The sequence below is a fragment of the Heterocephalus glaber genome, unplaced genomic scaffold (genome assembly GCF_053883595.1).
Source record: "Heterocephalus glaber isolate CG9 unplaced genomic scaffold, H.glaber_assembly_v1.0 deba00000071, whole genome shotgun sequence".
NCBI lineage: Eukaryota > Metazoa > Chordata > Mammalia > Rodentia > Bathyergidae > Heterocephalus > Heterocephalus glaber.
This window is the reverse complement of record NW_028258137.1, coordinates 2,611,535-2,628,933: the sequence shown is the minus strand read 5'-3', so window position 1 is coordinate 2,628,933 and position 17,399 is coordinate 2,611,535. Positions and strand designations below refer to the sequence as shown.

Genomic DNA, 17,399 nt, shown 5'->3' with positions numbered 1-17,399 from the left:
TTGGCCCGCCCAGCAGTTTGTTTTGCTTTTGGTTTCTTGTTCAAATGGCCAGACAATCTCAAGAGAAGTGGGTCCCAGCCTGCTGGGGTAGGAGGCAGGCAGACGGCGGCCCAGGAGCTTCCGCCACTCCAGGATGATGAAACATCCTAAGCTGTGGCCAGGGGACCTTGAAGAACTAGGAAGTCGCAACTGAGATTAGAGGCACTGTCTGTGTGCAGCAATAGGACACTGCTTATGAGTGCTTCCACCTGCAAGATGTCTACATAAATCAGTTAGTCTCACTCTGAGCAGGCCCAAGGTAGGAGGCATGGTCATCACTCCCATTTTACAGAGAAGAAGCAAGGCAGGTGCTGTCTTAATGAGTTCAAGCTGTCGGTTGTGCTGCTCACAGCTCTGTGAGGCACTGACTGAGGTCCCTTCCAGTGGCCAGGTAACTAACATAGGAGAAGGACAGAAAAGTGAGGTCACTTTGCCAAGCCATAGGCGGGAAGGGCAGAGCTGGGTACAGGCCCCCTCTGAGGTTGGTGTATCCCTTCCACCCGCACCCAGAGACCAAGAGATCCACAGGACGCTGGTGTGGGGATTGTCCTCACTGGTGGCCGAGTGGAGCACTGGGGCCTGCTGGGAGTGGAGGGTGATGAGCTGCCCAGCGGGGACGTGCAAGGCCCAGGTGTATGGACGGCCTGGGCTTCACCCTGTCTTGCGCGTAGGAGGACCTAGGTCGTGCACAAGGTTGTGCTGTCAAGGTGAGCTGACTTGTGAACCTCTGAGCTTCGTCCTTCCCCTTCCCAGAGGGCTCTGCGTAGACCCCGCCCTGGGTCTGAGACCCCTTCCCAGCGCCCTCCTTGCTCTGCACTGGGAGACACCCTCACCGACACGCACTCACACGGCAGCAGACGGGCAGCAGAGCGCGGTTGCACCCAGTACACCACTGGAGGGGCGATGGCTTTGTCTGGGATGCTTGACAGACGGCCATGCGCAGTCATTTGCAGCCAGTCTTTGCCAGGCCCTGCGATGTGAGGGCAGAGAGGGCAGGGACGGGGGAGCCCGGGAAGCCACATCCAGGCCCACAGGTAGCTCCGAGAGGGGCACAGGGGAGCTCCTGGTTCCTCCCAGCTCCTGGGCTCCAGACGCTGGGCCCTGCTGCAGGCCAGGGGCAGGGCACGGATGGTCTTGTCCTTTGTGGTCCCCTCCGTCCAGCCCACACATGCTGAAGGGACTGGCCGACTGGTCCTTCCACTGGGCCTTCTCGGTGGGCCTCTATTTCCTGCCGGGACCTTAACTCTTATAGAAAAAATAAATTCAGGCCCCCTCCCCACTGCCACTGTAAACAAAGACGGCTGTGTGACAGCGGCCCGGGGTCCCCAGGCACCTTGTGGTGGGGATTCCCAGATTCTCAGCTTGGACCTGACTGGCCAGTGCAGTGGGCAGAGCTCAGAGGCATCGGAAGGGACAGACCTGCCTCCCCCTCTGCCCGGCCCTCCTGCCCTCCCTGTCATCGTAACCACCGTGGCACCGGCCCGGGCGGCAGGACCGGCCCTGGGCTCTGGGTGAGGGCTGGGGAGGCCAGGCCTCGCCATGTGGCTGCTCAGGCACATCTTTGCTTCACTCTGAGTGTGTACCACAAGAGTTCCAGGCGTCCAACAAGCTCAGGCTCTCATTTCTAAAAGTGAACTGTGCTGCTCACCATTGGCATTGTCTACAACACGAAACAAGCTTCACTTTGTGGGCTCAGGACCGCAGCCACAGGAAGTGTGGCTCCCACTGGATTTCCTCTCTCACGGGTGAAGCTTGGGGTGGAACAGGTTACCCACCTGTGTGATGGGGACATCAGCCTACTCACGTGTGGACAGGTGGCTCGGGCATGGGTCAGCTGTAATCATGACTGTGTGTGGCTAACTTTTTATCCCACCCATGGATGTACACGGCCGCTGCATGCAAAATGGAGAAGACATATGGCCCCACGTCCTAGAAGGGGACTCTCTGAACACGGCTAAGCAGTCTCCCCGTGTCCTCTAAGCCCTAGGGTGTGCTGTCAAGCCAGGAGGCCATTTGCATGCCCAGACAAGCTCAAACCCAAAGCCAGACAAAACCAAGGGCTGCTGTACAGTCCTCTGTCCTTGGAAAAGTGGTGGAAGTGGAGTTCTCAGGGCCGGCCCTTCTTCCACGATTCCTCCACAAAGTCTCTGTTAGTTTCATAATAATGAGGCAAAAATAATTCCTCCTCAGTTTGAGCTATATAGGAAAACAAATCTTTCAAATGATATTAGTTATTGAGTGCATAAGAAAGGACTTGGCCCCTCACCCGAGTTCCACCAATGTGGAAAAATGGTGACTTGCTGAGCATTTCTGTTCACAGAACAAACATTTGCATTGCACATATGCATATTCACACATATATGTGTGTACATACGTACAGACATGTGTTCAGGCACGTGTATACACGCTTACTAATTGGTAACGCATGTCATGCCCCACAGTCTGACCCACGCACTCAGCAGGAGAAAGCACCTTCCGATTCCAACAGAGGAAAACAAGCTTGCTTCCAGTTTGCCCCCGTAGAGCAGAGACTTTGTTTTAATTAAGAGTAGAGACCACTTCTTGGTCTCGATCCACGAGGCTGAGGCAGTGGGTAATTACAGGGACTTAGACGTGAAGATGGAAGGCATCTCTTTTTCTTCACTAAGAAGAAATATGCTCAGAAGTGTGTAGCACTGCAATCCACACTGTCCATTTCTTTCAGTTTCTAAACCTGATGAAAGTAGGGATTAGACAGAATTTCTCCTTATGTAGGTATGAACGTACAAAGGAGATACATGTTCTGGCAGCTTTCTGTGCCTTACAAATAAAGCTCATACTTTTTGAATTATAACTCTACAACATTATCTTTTTAAAATAGTAGCATTCAATTATTTGCTTCTCTAAAAAACAAGGATAGAGCTGGGGATTTAGCTCAGTGGTTCCACTGCCTGCCTTGAAAGCAAAAGGTCCTGAGTTTGATCCTCGGTACCAACCACCCCCCCAAACAAGACAGTATATCAAAAATGGAAAAGGAAAACACGAAAACATCCGACCCAGCAGAATGCTGCACCCTCCTCTGACACCCGGGCCCTCCCGGCACTGAGGCCCTGGCTCCACCCTGAGAAGCCAGAGCCTCCCAGACCTGAGTCTCAAACATAATCCCAGGCCCTCTACCCCATCCCTCTGTTTGTTTATTTCCCCCCAGGAATCCACTGGACCAGTCACTGAGAGGTTAATGGAAGAACAACTTTATTCACAGAGGCTGGGGGTTTAGGATAACAGAACACCCAGCAACGGCCCTTCTGCTACATTTCACGTGGATTACACTGGGCCTGGGCCTCACCGGTGGGGTCTCAGCAGAGCTCCCTAAACCCCTCACCCTAAGCCCGCCAAAGCCTTCCCACTGGTCTGGGCAGAGTCCTCCCCATTCCAGACAGTGTCCGGTCAGCAGCCCTCGGCTCAGTGTGGCTGCAGGGCCAATTCTCAGAAGGCCCCTCTGTGCCTGCAGGTGCGATGCCTCCCTGCCTGCAGCTTCCTTGCCAACAGGCCTAGTGGCAGGCCTTCTTGATCTAAAGCCCACAAGCATTTTCATGCATGTCCCAGGAAGTACTTAAACAGTTATTGGAAGCCCAAGAACTCGCGATGTTTTATGCTTCTCCTACACCAGATACAATGAAGGCTCCTCTGGGGTTCAGGAAAGCAAACTTCAGAGCTCAGGAGCTCGTTCCAGAAGACACGCCACAGTCAGGGAGGATTCCCCACAGCTTTCCGTGGCCTGGACGTGAACATCACCATTTCTGACTCAGATCCCAGCTGCAGACTCCCCGGGGTTTAAGGTCGGCCTCCAGGCCTGCTTGGGGCTTGCAAGGAGGAACCCCATCCACCCTACACCTCAGCCAGTTCCCTGGCTCCCCCCAACATTAACCCACCCCACTCTCCATCTGCTTTTTGTGTTTCACTCCATTTTTGTAACTAAATGAGGTCCTTCATTACATGATTCTGGAAAATGTTGTAAAAACCAGACCTAGATCTTGATAAATCCTGGAAATCAAAACTGTGACGTGCCTGTGTCCTTCCCCACACCCTCCCCGGCTCCCCGGCTCCCCTGAAATCTTCTGATTCCCTAAAGCAAAAGCTGGGGTGTGGGCTCTCCAGGAACAGGCGCAGGGGGCATGGCACTGACATCACAACGCGACAAGACGCTGAGTTACACAGGCTGTGCCTTATAGAAGCTGTCGGGCATTACAGGAAAAAGAGCTGAGCATTGAGGCAAAGAGTAACCCCTGTTGCTTTTACTGTCCAGAAAGAAATCACGAAGAAACTTCTCTATGTAAAACACTACTGCACTGGCGGTGGTTTCTTGGTTTCTACCTAACGCTGGTCGGAAATGCTAACCAGGCCTACGCCCCCGATCCTCCCACCAACCCGCGCTCGTCCGCAAAGGGGACCCAGGCCTCTAAGGGCTGCAGACTGAACGCGAGGGTAACCCTGCGCTTCCGGTGGAAAAGACCCCCAGGGCTGTGGGTCCCACCCTCGGGTCGGCCTGGGCCTGGGCCGGTGCAGGCGCGGATCAACCTTCAGTTGCCCTTAAGGGCAGGGAATTCTCCTGCGCCGGCTCCGGTGGCCGCCTGGGCGCCCAGGTCGCCCGGGAGGGGTCTTCGCAATCCAGAAGCCGCTGCCTGCTGGGCAAGTCCCTCCGAAGGAGCGCGCCCACTCGCCGCAGCGGCGCTGCCCGGAACCCAGCGTGGACCCATCGAAGCTCATTCCTCTCCGGGAGTCTGGCCGCGGCTCCGAGGGCCCGACGAGGCCAGGGAAAGAGCCGCCGCGGGCTGCCGGCTCTACTGGAAGGGGAGCGCGGGGTCAGGAAGCTGCAGAGGGAAGTAGGTGAGGAAAGGGATCCCCAGCTGGAAGAATCCGCCCTGGACGTGCGGATCGAGCATGAGGGAGGCGTTGAAAGGCGGCCGGAGTCCCGAGGAGGCGGCCAGGAGCGAGGAGCCCAGAGCTCCGGGCCCCGGCTTGGCGGCCCCCAGGCCCTCACTCCCTCCGGCCGGCTTCTGGCCCTGCCTTCCCGCCAGGATGCTATCGATGCTGAAGCTCGCGGACCTGTCAGTGCTCTTCGGGGAGCTGCGGGAGGCGGGGCGCGGAGGGGACCCCGGGTCGTCCTCCGTGCGCGCTGGCGCTGCCACGCAAGCCGCCGTGGTTGCTGCTCCCTGCGCTGCGTTGCCCGCGTCCTCGTCCTCGAACTTGGGCCCCGGCCGGCGCAGGGGCGCCGGCGGAGAGCGGCTCTCCCCGGGGGTCGAGGGGCGCGCGGCGGCCGCCTGGTGGCCGGGGGTCCTGGCGCCCGCACGCCCCTCCCCGCTCCCCACGGGCAGCTGCGCCTCCGCGCCGCGTTCCTGCAGCTCCGCGCGGGCCCGTTTGGCCTCCGGGGCCCCGGCTCCGGGCTTGGGCTTCCTCTTCCGGCGCCGGTAGTTCCCGTTCTCGAACATATCCAGGCAGCGAGGGTCCAGCGTCCAGTAGCTGCCCTTGCCCGGCCGCCCCTTCTCGCGTGGCACCTTGACGAAGCACTCGTTGAGCGAGAGGTTGTGGCGGATGGAGTTCTGCCAGCCCTGCCTGTTGTCGTGGTAGAAGGGGAAGCGGTCCATGATGAACTGGTAGATGCCGTTCAGTGTGACCCTCTGCTGGGGCGCGTCCTGGATCGCCATGGTGATGAGCGCGATGTAGCTGTAAGGCGGCTTTTGGGGTGGCTCTGCCCTGCCCGAGGCAGCCAGAGCGGCCGCAGGGGCGAAGGCCAGGGGCAGCCCGGGCCTTTCCGGGCCGTACAGATAGAGCATGGATGAGGCGGCCAGAGCTGGCACCGGGGGACCAAAGAGGTGGCTCATGCTGAGCGAACCCGCTGGAGCTTAGGGCCCGCGCCGCGCCAGGGCCCTCCCGGGAGCCCTCCGTGCCTCTGCCCTGCGCTCTGCCGCTCTCCCCAGCCGCTGCGCGCTCTGTCCCTTCTTCATGGCTTTAAAAATGTTAAATAATTGTTGTAAGTTTGCTATTATATGTTGACTTAGCCCTGGAAAATAAATTGTCTATGATAAACAGTCGTTATGTTCTCAGCCCACCCACATTAATTAAAATTTCATTGCTGAAAAACTCCAAGCTTTTCCCTCCACGTGTCTTTTTGATACCAGCCAATGGTTTTCGGGGCTATTCCTTCATTTGTTTATAGAATTAGTCTGTTGATAAGTCCGCCCACCCAAGTTGAATCAAGCTGTGTTTATTTGGAAAAATTTCCGGGCACCCAATATATAAACGCACTGATCTGATGTTTGAAATATCACGTCCACCCCTTGACGCTGTGAGCACACACAGTCAGCAGGCAGGATCTGCGCTCCCTCAGCTCCCGCGGCCAGGAAGGAGGGATGGAGCTGGGGGCAGGGAACCCAGGCTGCCTTCTACTGCTGGCTGGGGGAGCCCCTGAACCCAGAGCCCCCACAAAAGGTCTTTTCTTCTTCCCCAGCTAGAGGGAGACTGGAGAAAAGCTTGGGGGGGAGCGGGAAGCGGGTATCCTGGAAACATTTTATCCCCTGGTGAGAGGGAGGAGAGAAGGTTTTTTGCCTGATGAGAAGCCCTCCCTGGAGAGATTCTGGGTCGTCACACCGTCACCCTGTCCCAGGCAGGCACTCTGCAGGGCCCCAGATGCCCAGCGGGCCCAGGGACCAGGGGAGGGGTGGACCCAGGAGCCCAGCCTCTCTGGGAGGGGTGCCGAGGGCCCTGGGCACCTGGTCCATAGCTCCCTGGAGAAAGGCTTCGAATGAGCCCGTGTGGTGAGCTGAGGGCAGCAGAAGGTCTCCGGTGAAGTCAAGGTCGCCAGCTAGGAGCACCGTAAAAGGGGAATTTGGCAGCTGGCAGGGGAGGGCGGGTATTTGTGAATGCTGGTCTTTTGCTTTATATTCTGTGCTTTCCTGTTTATAACAAGGAGGGGGTTATAACAACTTTACAAGTGCACGCAGCTGGCCCGTGATTACATTAAGCATTTGGGAAGCCCGACGGCCCCCCACACCCGCCCTAGGGTGCAAGTACCCCCACTCCGGTTTTGCTTTACATTTAGCACACATTGCACTCTGAATCGAAAATCCTGCGTGCTATTGACCCCACCAAGCTGTCCCCTCCCCCTCTCCACCAAGGCGGGGGCTGGGCATATAGCGTGACCACTTAGGTTTCTGATCTGCGGAGTATTCTTTTAAAGGAAAAAGAGAACACGGCGGATAACTGAATTAGTGCTTCGTTTCGTGCAAAGTGGAGGGATGCCGAAGACCAGAGGGAGGGGTGAGGTAGGAGGTGGGCGTAGAAGTGGCCAGGGCCAGCCCTGCTGGAGAGGACTGGGGAGGACTGCAGAGGACTACAGGTGCTCTGACCGCCAGCCGCTGTCAGGGTTGCCAGGCTGGGGCTCCTGCGCTGCTCAGGCGGCCTCCCACTCCCAGGTGAGGAGTCTAGAAAGCAACGAAGTGTGTGGGGCTCCAAAGCCCGGCCCTTGGAAGCCACAGACAGCTGGGAAGAGGGCACGTTTGAAATACCAAAAAGGAAGCTGCAATTGGGGTCGCAAAGCCGGTTTGGGTGCAGGCCTTGCCTGGGGCGCAGGCCCGGCCCGAGAGGCCCTCCAGGTCTCCCCGGAAGGCGCTCGTTTCTAACTTTGGCCAAGAGCACCACTGGCCCCTGGCCAGTCCTGGAGATGCCCCGACCTGGCCGGGATGGAGCGGGGCGCTGTCCTCTCGGGAACCCCATCGCTGCACCCCTTTCAACCCTAGGGCAGAAAAGGGGCCTTGGTGCCCCTGCCTTTGCTCCAGAGACACCGAGGTCATCCGGGCGCTCCACATCGACGCCTCCAGCGAGCCCTGGTGTAGAGGGACCCAGCTCCCAGCCTCTGCTCCCGCTCAGATAGATCCAGGCCCCTGGATAAACTGGCATCACGCTGCCACCTCTCCCTCACCTCTGCGCCACGCAGCCCTCCCAGGGCTCGCCGGGTGCCTCCAGCACGCACGGCCCTGACTCTCGGGAACGCGCGTGGTCCAGGCGCATCTTGCAAACTCTAAGGCAAATCCGAGCTTGAAAGGAGCAAAGATACACAGTCCGATTCAGGCGGGGGCGGGGGCGGGACGCGGGCGGACCCGCGCGGCGAGTGGGCGGGTTGCCTGTGAAGGGGCGACCCGGGCACCCGAGCTCCGTCAGCAGCGTGGAAGCGCGCGCTGCCCCGCGTCCGCAGGGCTGGGCAAGGCTGGGAGGTCCAGCCCGGAGCTCAGCCTGAACCCCGCGGGTCGGCTGGGCTCGTCCCGGTTCCCAGGTGGGGAGTTTGTAATTTGAGCCCGAGCCCGGGAGGGGCGAAGTCGGGAGCCGCCCCGTCGGGCACAGTTCCACGTTTCCGGGGAGCCGGGTCGGGCCTCGAGCAGGAGCGGATGCGCCCCCGTGCGGAAGCTGCGGGCCGCGGCGGGCGGAGGAGGCCGCAGGGGGCCGCCGCGCCTGGGCGACCGGAGCTGCGTGGGTGTCCCCGCGCCAGACAGGGACGCGGACAGCTCCTCGCGGTCCCGGGTCCCCAGATCGCACCGGGCGGCGTCTCCGAAGCCAGCGGTTGCGAGCGGGAGCCCTGAGGCCTCCGCCGGCCCAGGGCACGGTGATGACCCGACCCTGGGGCTGGCAGACAGGGGCTCAGCGTGGGCCGAGGGCAGACGGCACGGTCCGCGTCTCCTCTAGGGACTGAGCGGATATGCGCTCCGCCGGAGGAGGGGAAGAGCGGCCTGGGAAGCGGGGAGGGCCAGGGCCGAGCTCCGCCCACCGCCCCGCGTCCACTCCGGAAAGTGAGGGGCAGGCGGCCAGTGGCCCTCGACCTCGCCTCCCAGAGGTCTACGTCCCTCTCCCTGCGAACCGAAGGCGGTTGCCCAGTCGGACACAACACGAAAACGCAGCGGGCGTGTGTGTGAGAAGAGCAGGGTAGGGAGAGGAGAGGGCGCCAGAACCCTGGAGGGAGATGAGCGTCGCTGACCGAACCGAACCGCGGGGGCTCTAAGGCGCCGACAGTGTCCTCGGTCCCATTCTGCAGCCAGAACCTGAGGCCGGAAGTGAGCCTGGGTCTCCCTGAGGAAGTGTGCCAGAGACAAGACAAGCACGCTGAGGCCGCTCCCCAGTGGGCCACAGGGACTGGCGGGACCCCTCTCCCCAACCCTCACAGCCTCCCTCAAAGGCAGGATCCACCCACTTTACAGATGAGGAAACTGAGGCTGGACCAGGGAGCTCCAAGAACAGAGCAGGGATCGGAACCCACAGGCTTCCTCCAGAAGCAGGTGCTCAGTCGGAGAGGCTGATGGACCGGAGGAGTAGACCACGGTGTGGACAGGTGTGGACAGGCCCAGAGCTGGGAGACTGGGGGGGTCCCCCATCCTCCCTTACAATCCCAGAGTCCCTCTCTCTCCCTGCCCCTCCTGCTCTGGAAAGAGAGAGAAGGCTTCCTGCGCTGGCTGCAGGTGGTGAAGGTCGGACCAGAAGGAAGCAAGGGCTGCCCAGCCTGGTGGGTGGAAGCAGGGCTGGGCAGGCCTTTCCAAGAGACGCACTTATTTATAGCCCACCTTGTTCCCAGAAATGACTGAAAGGCTCCAAATGGGCACTGCCCTGCCCGGCTCGGGCCTGGGCCTGGTAGAGGAGCCAGTTCCAGCAAAACCCCAGGCTCCCTGCTGTGCACAGACGCTGTGTCAGGGCCCCCAATCCCCACCCACTCCACCATCCTCTTATTTTCCCACTGAGAAACTGGCCAGGAGAGCTTAGGGTAGTGGGGGCAGTCACAGGAAGCCCCCACTTGGCTTTTGCAAGGCCCTGAGTGAGTACGGCCTGCGGATGGAACCTCAGACACATCCTCGGCTGGGGAGGGGTCACCTGGGAAGTAACACAAGCCAGGGGGAGGCTTGGGGCCACAGGGCCACAGCTATGCTGGGTCAGAGGGGGCTCTCCGGCCACTGGGACCTCCTAGGGAGGACTGGGGTCCCAGCACAGAGCTGCACCCCAGGACAGCACAGAAGCCTTCTGCTACCAGGCTCCATTTTTGGAGACAGCAGGGGGCCAGCACCCTTGTCGGCCCTCAGCTCCAGCCTTCCATACCTGCCCCCAGGAAGAAGTCCCAGGAGCCTGACACCTGGGACAGCCCAGCTCCCAGACACCAGAGACCCAACTCCACAGCAGACATGGCTTCCTCTCTGCTCTCCTTCCTGTAGAGCAGGGGTGTTGAAAACGTCCAGAGCAGCCTGGCACGCGTTAAAGGTGCGTGGTGTCTTCCCAGGCACAGCTGCTGTGCACGAGGAGGGATGGAGGGGCTAGGATGGTGGTGGCCAGCCTTCTGACTGCCCTGACACTTTCCACCCCTTCCTTGCATGCCTGTGTCAAAAAGCAAACATTTCAAACGCCTTGGTGAGCTGAGGCCATGCAAGACAGAGGCGGACAGGGAACGGTTCTCTGGGAAGTTTTGGAAAGCATTTCAAGTATGTGGTGTCAGAAAGCACTCCGGAGGGCAGGGCAGGGCAGGGCAGACAGCCCTCAGTGGCCCTGGCCCAGCCTGCCCCCCTCACCTGCACCCGCTGTGTATCCCTAGCAGAGCTGCCGCTAAGGCATAGCACCACAAACCCCTGCTTACCTAGACACCCATAGAGGACTTGGTTCCCAGGCTGGAGACCCCAGTGCTTTCTGAAGACCTTGAGATTTTGGGTAACGGTAATTCCCGTCTGATACCCCTGCCCCAACCCCTCCCCTTTCTTGGATTTGGGAGAGGGGATGGGACTCCTGGGGGGCTGGGAACCACTTTCCTTTCCTTTCGGTCCTCCAGGGCACAGTGCTGGCAGCAGCCCCCAGGCCGTGGTGGGGAATGAGGAGGAGAGGACCCCAAAGGGTTTATGAGCCTCTTTTTCCTCTCCTCTCCCTTCTGATCTTCATTTCTTTTGGGGTGGAGGGGGGGAGAGCGGGATCCACCATGAGCCCCCCCCCCCCGGCCAGGGCCATGTGGAAGGGCAGGGTGGCTGTGGTCACCGTAAAAGGGTGTCGGAAAGGGGAGATTGATTCTTTGTGCGGGCAGACAGGGTCTTCGAATGAACCCCTCCTCCAGTGCCCGGGCGACTCAGGACACAAGTCATGAAGGGTTTGTATGGCTGAGGACAGGCACCCGAGCCAGGGCAGTGCAGACCACCTAGCTGCAGACCCGAAGGTCCTTGGAGGTCCGCACAGCACGACCCTGGCGGTCCCTCTTTCTGCACACCTGGGTTGGGGTGCAGCCTCAGAGCCTGACCGGAAGCCATGGAACAGCCGCTGCCGCTGTGGCTGTGCTGCCGCCACCACCCCGGGGGGCTGGGAGAGTGGGGGTTCCAGGAGCATCCATCACAGCCAGACTCTGGGCAGTCACAGCCAGCAGCTCCCTCAAGGTGAACCTTAGAGAAGCCCTCTCTGGGTGGCGTTGGAGTCGCTTTCATTTTATTTTCGGTGTTTGCCATCTACCCAGCACTGTCTTCTTACTGGGTGGTCATGGAACACCGCTTCCGGCAAACCGAGTTTGCAGAGTTTGGGTGGACTGAAGGGCCCTTCCATCCTGGCCCTTCTTTCCCCCGAGGAGGAGGTGGTGAGGGGACCTGTGTGCCCAGCACAGTCTGTGTGGGGCGCCGGGCTCCTGCCAGCATCCCCTAGAGAGGCACTGGACTGCGCCGTGGGTGCTGGGGTGCTGAGCACAGTATGCACTGCAGATGTGGCAGATGTCGCGATACTAACTACTCGGGGAGCAGAGACAATAAGCTGCTAGGCCCAAGGCCTGAGCTTCCGGGAGTCGGGAGCCCCAGGCTGAGCCCAGCCTCCAGGGCAGGCGCAACATGCTGGACTCAGCGTTTGGCGCTTACCCGCACCCTCCACACCCAGAGTCCCTTAACGTGAGAAAGCCTGGGATCCCCAGGAAAGTCCCAAGGCCAGCCAGACACACCCAGGGACAGAGGGGCAGTTTTCCACTCTATGCACACTATCGGCCTGGGTAAAGCCTCAAATACCAGCCAGAGTCGCTGGCGTTCCCAGGGGAGCAGAAGGACCCCCACCAAGCCCTCCAGGTGTGGGGTGGGACTGTCCCCAGCCCCCTCTTCAGGCAGGGCCTCCTCTAAGAAGTCTTCCCAAAGCTGAGAAAGCTGGTGTGTTTCAGTCACAGCACTGGGGTCCTCCCCACACCCTGGCCTCCTGCTGCAGAAGGCTCCCAGGCCTCCTTGTCATAGGGCCCAGGTATCCACGTCGCAAGAAGAGGGCAAACTTTCCAGGAGTTCTCTGCAACATCTGGAGCTCGTGCCAACTCAGTCTAGAACAGCCCTTCTCTCCTGGACGAAGGCCAGAACTGGACAGGAGCAAAAGCGAGTGGAGGGGCCCAGAGTGCAGGCCACCTTCGGGTGCAGGCGGGACCTCCTCTCTTAGCTCGGTCCTGCCGCCTGCACGCAGGACACCGCCAGCCGGCCTGGCCTGCCCTGCGTCAAGTCCTGGGCTCCACAGTTACTGAAAGGAACAAAACGAACCCTTTATGTCTTAACCATGCTACCTCCGGGCCGAAGAGCGAAAGCATCGAGTTGCACGTGTGGGCAGAATTACTACACTTCAGATTTCCCTGATCTGTTTCTGCACTGCGTAGAGATAAAAATGCTGTTTTAACAACCATGAGAACACCCAGACTGTGCTGGGGGCCACTGCACCAAGCAGCATCACCTTTGGCAAAATCGAGTTGAGTTGCCGAATGTTTAATCCACAAAGACCTGCAGGGCAGCAAAGCCTGGCCCACCTGGTGGGGGGGGCCTTTGGTGCCACTGAGGCCCCAAAATTCACACAGGGAGGCCACAGGAGTTGTAGATTTCAGCCAGTGAAACAGATAAGAGACATTCCCCCAGCCACAGTCTACAAATGCTGTGTTGTCATCAAAAATTAAGATGAGATATCAACACAGGAAAAAATCATAATCTCCCTGTTATTTACCGTCTTGAAAAGGTTGATAAAATATAAAACTACAAAACCATCATAAATTAGTTTTTGCAGGACAATGAGGTTTTACATTTTTTCACTGCACTAGGGTAAAAATTTAGAAATCAAATGGATAAGCAAAGGAGTTTGAAACCCACCTCTGACCCAGCCACCCAGGGAGAGAGACATTAACTACAGGAGAATCCATCCCTCTGGGTCCTCACCCAGCGTCAAAATCCTCTCTGGGAAACTACTCAGGGCCAAGGAGTCCGCATTTTAAGAAAGCAAGGGACAGCAGGACTCACCCCGTTGGTTAGCAGATGGGGAATGTTTGTCCTTTCCTCCTGCACCTCCTAAATTGGGGACAGCTGGACCCTGGTAAGGAGCAGCACTATTCTGTTTGGCCAATTGGCTTGTTTTTCTGCGTTTAACAAAATTCAGTACAGCAAGTGAGCAGCTAGCCACCCTCCAGGAAGCCCTTCACAGTGCAGCAGTTTCTCAGGTTGCCCAAGGAAAAAAAAATCCCCAGGGCGGGAAGTTTTCATGAAAAGCGCTTTCTGTCACTGATCGACCCAGCAGGCACACACTGCCTTCCCCCGTGGTCACTGCTGGGGTGGACAGCCACCTGTGTGGCAAAAATAATCAGAACAGGTGGGTCGGTCACCAGACACACCTGGCTGTTTTCTTTTTGAATGCAAGAACACAAACACACTATTTGAACTTTGGGCAGAAAAACGACATGGGTTTATTTTAAGGTAAATACAACAATTAAGACCACATAAGACAAACACAGATGAAGTTAAATTTTTCTGCTTTTTTTTTCTTTTAGGAATACTAGGGTGAAATCTACTATACAAAACCATCAAACTTTGTAAATAAAAAGTATCAGATACTTGACTTCTTTATCCACCAACAAAAAATAAATTATTTCCTTGTTTTTGTAAAAGACCTACAGCTGGGAAAAGAATTATAGCTCACCCACATAGGTTTCTTGAGTTAAATTTGGCAGAAATGGTTGGGCAAGATGAAAAATTATCCAGTGAACTCAACTTTAAATATTATATTAATGGCTCTGAACAACAACAAAAAATAGCCCGATTACAAATCCTCCACACATTTTTACAGCACGGTTAGAGAAATTTAAAATTACACACAACACACACATTATCCGTAGGGACCCCCATACACCTATGGGGCCGCTGCGGAAAGTCATTGGTGGGCCGCTATGGGATCTGGTCCATAACTTAATCTTTGAGGCCCCCAGGGGGGCAGAACACAGCTTCCAGCAGGGGAGGGGGCCTCTAGAGCAATGTTCGTCTCGCTGGCTGTCCCTTTAGCGGGGCTCGCTGGGGTCCCAGGAACGGGGCGTCGCGTTAGTTACCTGCGCGCTTCCCAGCCCGCTGGCTCCGAGTCTGGGGAAGAGCCGGCGGCCGAGTTTTGTTTCTCTGCAGCTGCACTGGCGGAGAGGGTCTCGTCCCGGGGCGGGCAGGGCCGGGTCAGTACTTGGAGCAGTCGTAGGAGTAGGGGGCTGCGTGGCGGTAGAGGGACGGCGTGGCTCTGTAGGGCAGCTGACAGCTCGCGTTGCCGACCTGGGACTCCCCGAGGGCCGAGTTCTCCATCCCCAGCCGGTGCGAGTTGAACATCTCCCGCACGTTGGGGAACGGCTGCTGCTGGGCCGCGAACGCGTGCCCGGGGAGGTGGCTCAGGTCCCCGCCGTGGTTCAGGTACCAGGAGGCCGCCTGGGCCGCGGCGGCCCCGGGCTGCGGCGCGGGCGCGGGCTGCGGCGCCTGCGGGTGGTGGCCTGGGTGCTGGTGGTGGTGGTGGTGGCCCGCGGCGGCGAGCGCGCCCTCCTGGCCGGCCGCGAGGCCGAGTGCGCTCAGCGGCGACGCGGGGCCGCCCGGGTGGTCCGAGAGGGCGTCGTCCAGCGCGGGCCGCTCGGCGCCGGTGTACAGGCTCAGGGCGCGCATGCTGCACTGGTAGCCGCCCGCGGGCCCGGCTTCCAGGCCCTGCGCGCACGGCTGCCCGTAGGCGGCGGGCGGCGCAGCGGAGTAAGACAGCGCGAGCGGCGGCACCGCGAGGCCCGCGCGCCCGGCCGCGGGGCTGAGCTCGGGCCCGGGCGGCGACGCCCGCAGCGTCATGATGCTCTCCACGCTGAAGCCCGGCAGCCCGTTGGGCGCGGCGGCGTGGTGCGCGGGCGGGGAGCCGTCGGGGGACCCGGCCGGAGAGGACTCGGCGCTGCGCGGGCTGCCCCGCTGCGCGGCCTCGGGGCTCAGCGCCTCCACCTTGGTGATGACCGGCAGCGCGGGCGACGCCGCCTCGCTCTTGACCACCACCTTGCGCTCGGCCTCGGGCGCGGCGTCGGCGAGGCCTGGCCCGGCCGGGGCGCCCTGGGTAGCGGCGGGGGGCGGCTCCCGGGCCACGGCGCGCGCCTCCCTCTCCTTGGGCACATCCTTCTTCTTGAAGCGCCGGCGCCGCCGCAGGAAGCTGCCGTTCTCAAACATGTTGTACGAGTCGGGGTCCAACGTCCAGTAGCTGCCCTTGCCCGGCTTCTTGTCGTCGCGCGGCACCTTGACGAAGCACTCGTTGAGCGAGAGGTTGTGGCGGATGGAGTTCTGCCAGCCCTGCCTGTTCTCGCGGTAGAAGGGGAAGCGGTCCATGATGAACTGGTAGATGCCGTTCAGCGTGACCTTCTTCTCAGGCGCGTGCTGGATCGCCATGGTGATGAGCGCGATGTAGCTGTAGGGCGGCTTGACCAGGTCCTTGGGTGCCGCGGGCGCGTGCTGGTGGTAGGGGGCGTAGGGGCGGCCTGCGCCCGCGCCGTATTGCTCGGGGTGGCCGGGGTAGACGCCCACGGGCCCGGCCATGCCACCGTAGCCGCCTGCCGCGCGGTAGTAGCTCTGCTCGCCCAGGTAGGGCACCACCCCCAGCGCGCTGGGGTCCGGCACGGAGTAGCGCGCCTGCATGCTGCGGGGCCTGGAGCGCAGCGGCCCGGCTGGGGCGGCGAGCGCGATCAGCGCCCCGGGCGGCCCAGCATCCTGGAGAGCGCGCCCCGGGCCCGGCGGGCGGCGGCGGGGACGCCACGCGCGCAGGGGCGCCGAGGGGCCTGGTGCGCGCAGACGCCGGCGGCGGTCCGGGCGCGCCCGCGAGTTGGCAGCCCCGAGGGTCCGAGCCCGGGCCGAGCGTTGCCCGGCCGAGCCCGGAAAAGAGGCGAAGGTCCCTTTTAGGGACTGGGAAAAGTTTCAAAAGTCTTCTTTCCGAAAGCCAGTTTTAACTTTGCGCAGGCCACGCCCGCTCCCGGAACTTTGGCCCAATCCGCGGGCGGCTGCGGGGAGAGGGCGCCAATCAGGGCGAGGCGCGCCCGAAGCTGGCGGCTCTAAGACCCAGCGCGCCCCGAGCCCGGGCGGCGCGGCCTCGGTGGGCGGCTCTCCCGGGACAGTGTCTTGCCTCAGTTTATCGTCGGTGCCTCGGGCGCAGGGGCGCGCGGACGGCAGCAAGGCGTTTCTAGGCAAAGCCAAAGTTGAAATATAATATCGAACTGGTCGCTGCAGCGGTGCCGCCTACGCCCGGGGCCGCCGGACCCGAGGTTCCCTCACGCGACGGCAAACAGCGCGGTGTCCCGGTCCGGCCCTAGGCGAAGCGGGCTCCGGGCGGGCGTCGTCCCCGGAACCGGGCCTGACCCACGGACCGCGGCTGTCGGGAGCGCCGAGTCCCCTCTCGGGTCGGCTAGGGTGACCTCGCTCTCACCGCCGGCTCTGCGCGGCCCTGGGGCACCCCGGGGACCCTCCTGCCTCATCCTGCCCGAGGCTGGGGTTTGGAGCGGTGAGTGCGGACCCGGCTCCTCCTCCGGGCGGCCAGCGAGGCCTCTGCAGGATTCTGCTGCTCTGGACCCTGGCGGGGAGCGGAGCGCGGGGTCTGCGAACCCCCAGGCCCGCTCGGTTCGTTTATCTTCGGGCTGCTTGTCTACTCCCTGACACCTCCGATGCCCGGCCCGCTTGGCCCACTGAACGCAGGCGCCGGGCTGCCGGGCCCAGGCCCCAGGCGATCGCTTGGGTGGCGAAGAGGCCCGCAGGTGAGGCCTCCCCGGCGCCTTCCTCTCCTCGGGTTCTCGGCACAAGGGCGAAGGAGAACCCGCTCCGCTCGGATTCGCGCTGGGCCGAGCTGGGGAGGCAGCAGGCCTGGAGGCCCCTCGCCCGCTTGCAGTGCGGGGCTGAGGACGTTCTTGTGCGGTATTTGTGACTCCCGCTCCTTTCAAAATCCAAAGGAAAACAAAACCCAGGTTCTCGTACCTTGAGCACTTGACGTCTGAAACACTGTTTTACGGATATTCTGGGTTCTTTCTCTAACTTGATCTTTTTCTTTCCTTCTCGCAGGAAAGCAAATTGAAGCGGCCC

The 17,399-nt window shown here is 60.5% G+C and overlaps 2 protein-coding genes across 2 annotated transcripts; both read right to left on the bottom strand.

The window, feature by feature from the left end:
• Positions 1-3,007: 3,007 nt before the first annotated feature.
• Foxl1 (forkhead box L1) lies at positions 3,008-8,118 on the bottom strand. The gene has a single exon (XM_004842758.3). The coding sequence runs from the start codon at positions 5,898-5,900 to the stop codon at positions 4,860-4,862; it is 1,041 nt and encodes a 346-aa protein (XP_004842815.1). The 5' UTR covers positions 5,901-8,118; the 3' UTR covers positions 3,008-4,859.
• A 5,604-nt stretch (positions 8,119-13,722) lies between these two features.
• Positions 13,723-16,427, bottom strand: Foxc2 (forkhead box C2). Its single transcript, XM_004842757.4, has one exon. It carries the CDS (start codon positions 15,969-15,971, stop codon positions 14,505-14,507), a length of 1,467 nt encoding a protein of 488 aa, XP_004842814.2. The 5' UTR covers positions 15,972-16,427; the 3' UTR covers positions 13,723-14,504.
• Between the last annotated feature and the right edge of the window lie 972 nt (positions 16,428-17,399).

Excerpts from the sequence above, each read along its gene's own strand:
- Foxl1 (XM_004842758.3), bottom strand. The coding sequence starts at position 5,900 with ATGAGCCACCTCTTTGGTCCCCCGGTGCCAGCTCTGGCCGCCTCATCC.
- Foxc2 (XM_004842757.4), bottom strand. The coding sequence starts at position 15,971 with ATGCAGGCGCGCTACTCCGTGCCGGACCCCAGCGCGCTGGGGGTGGTG.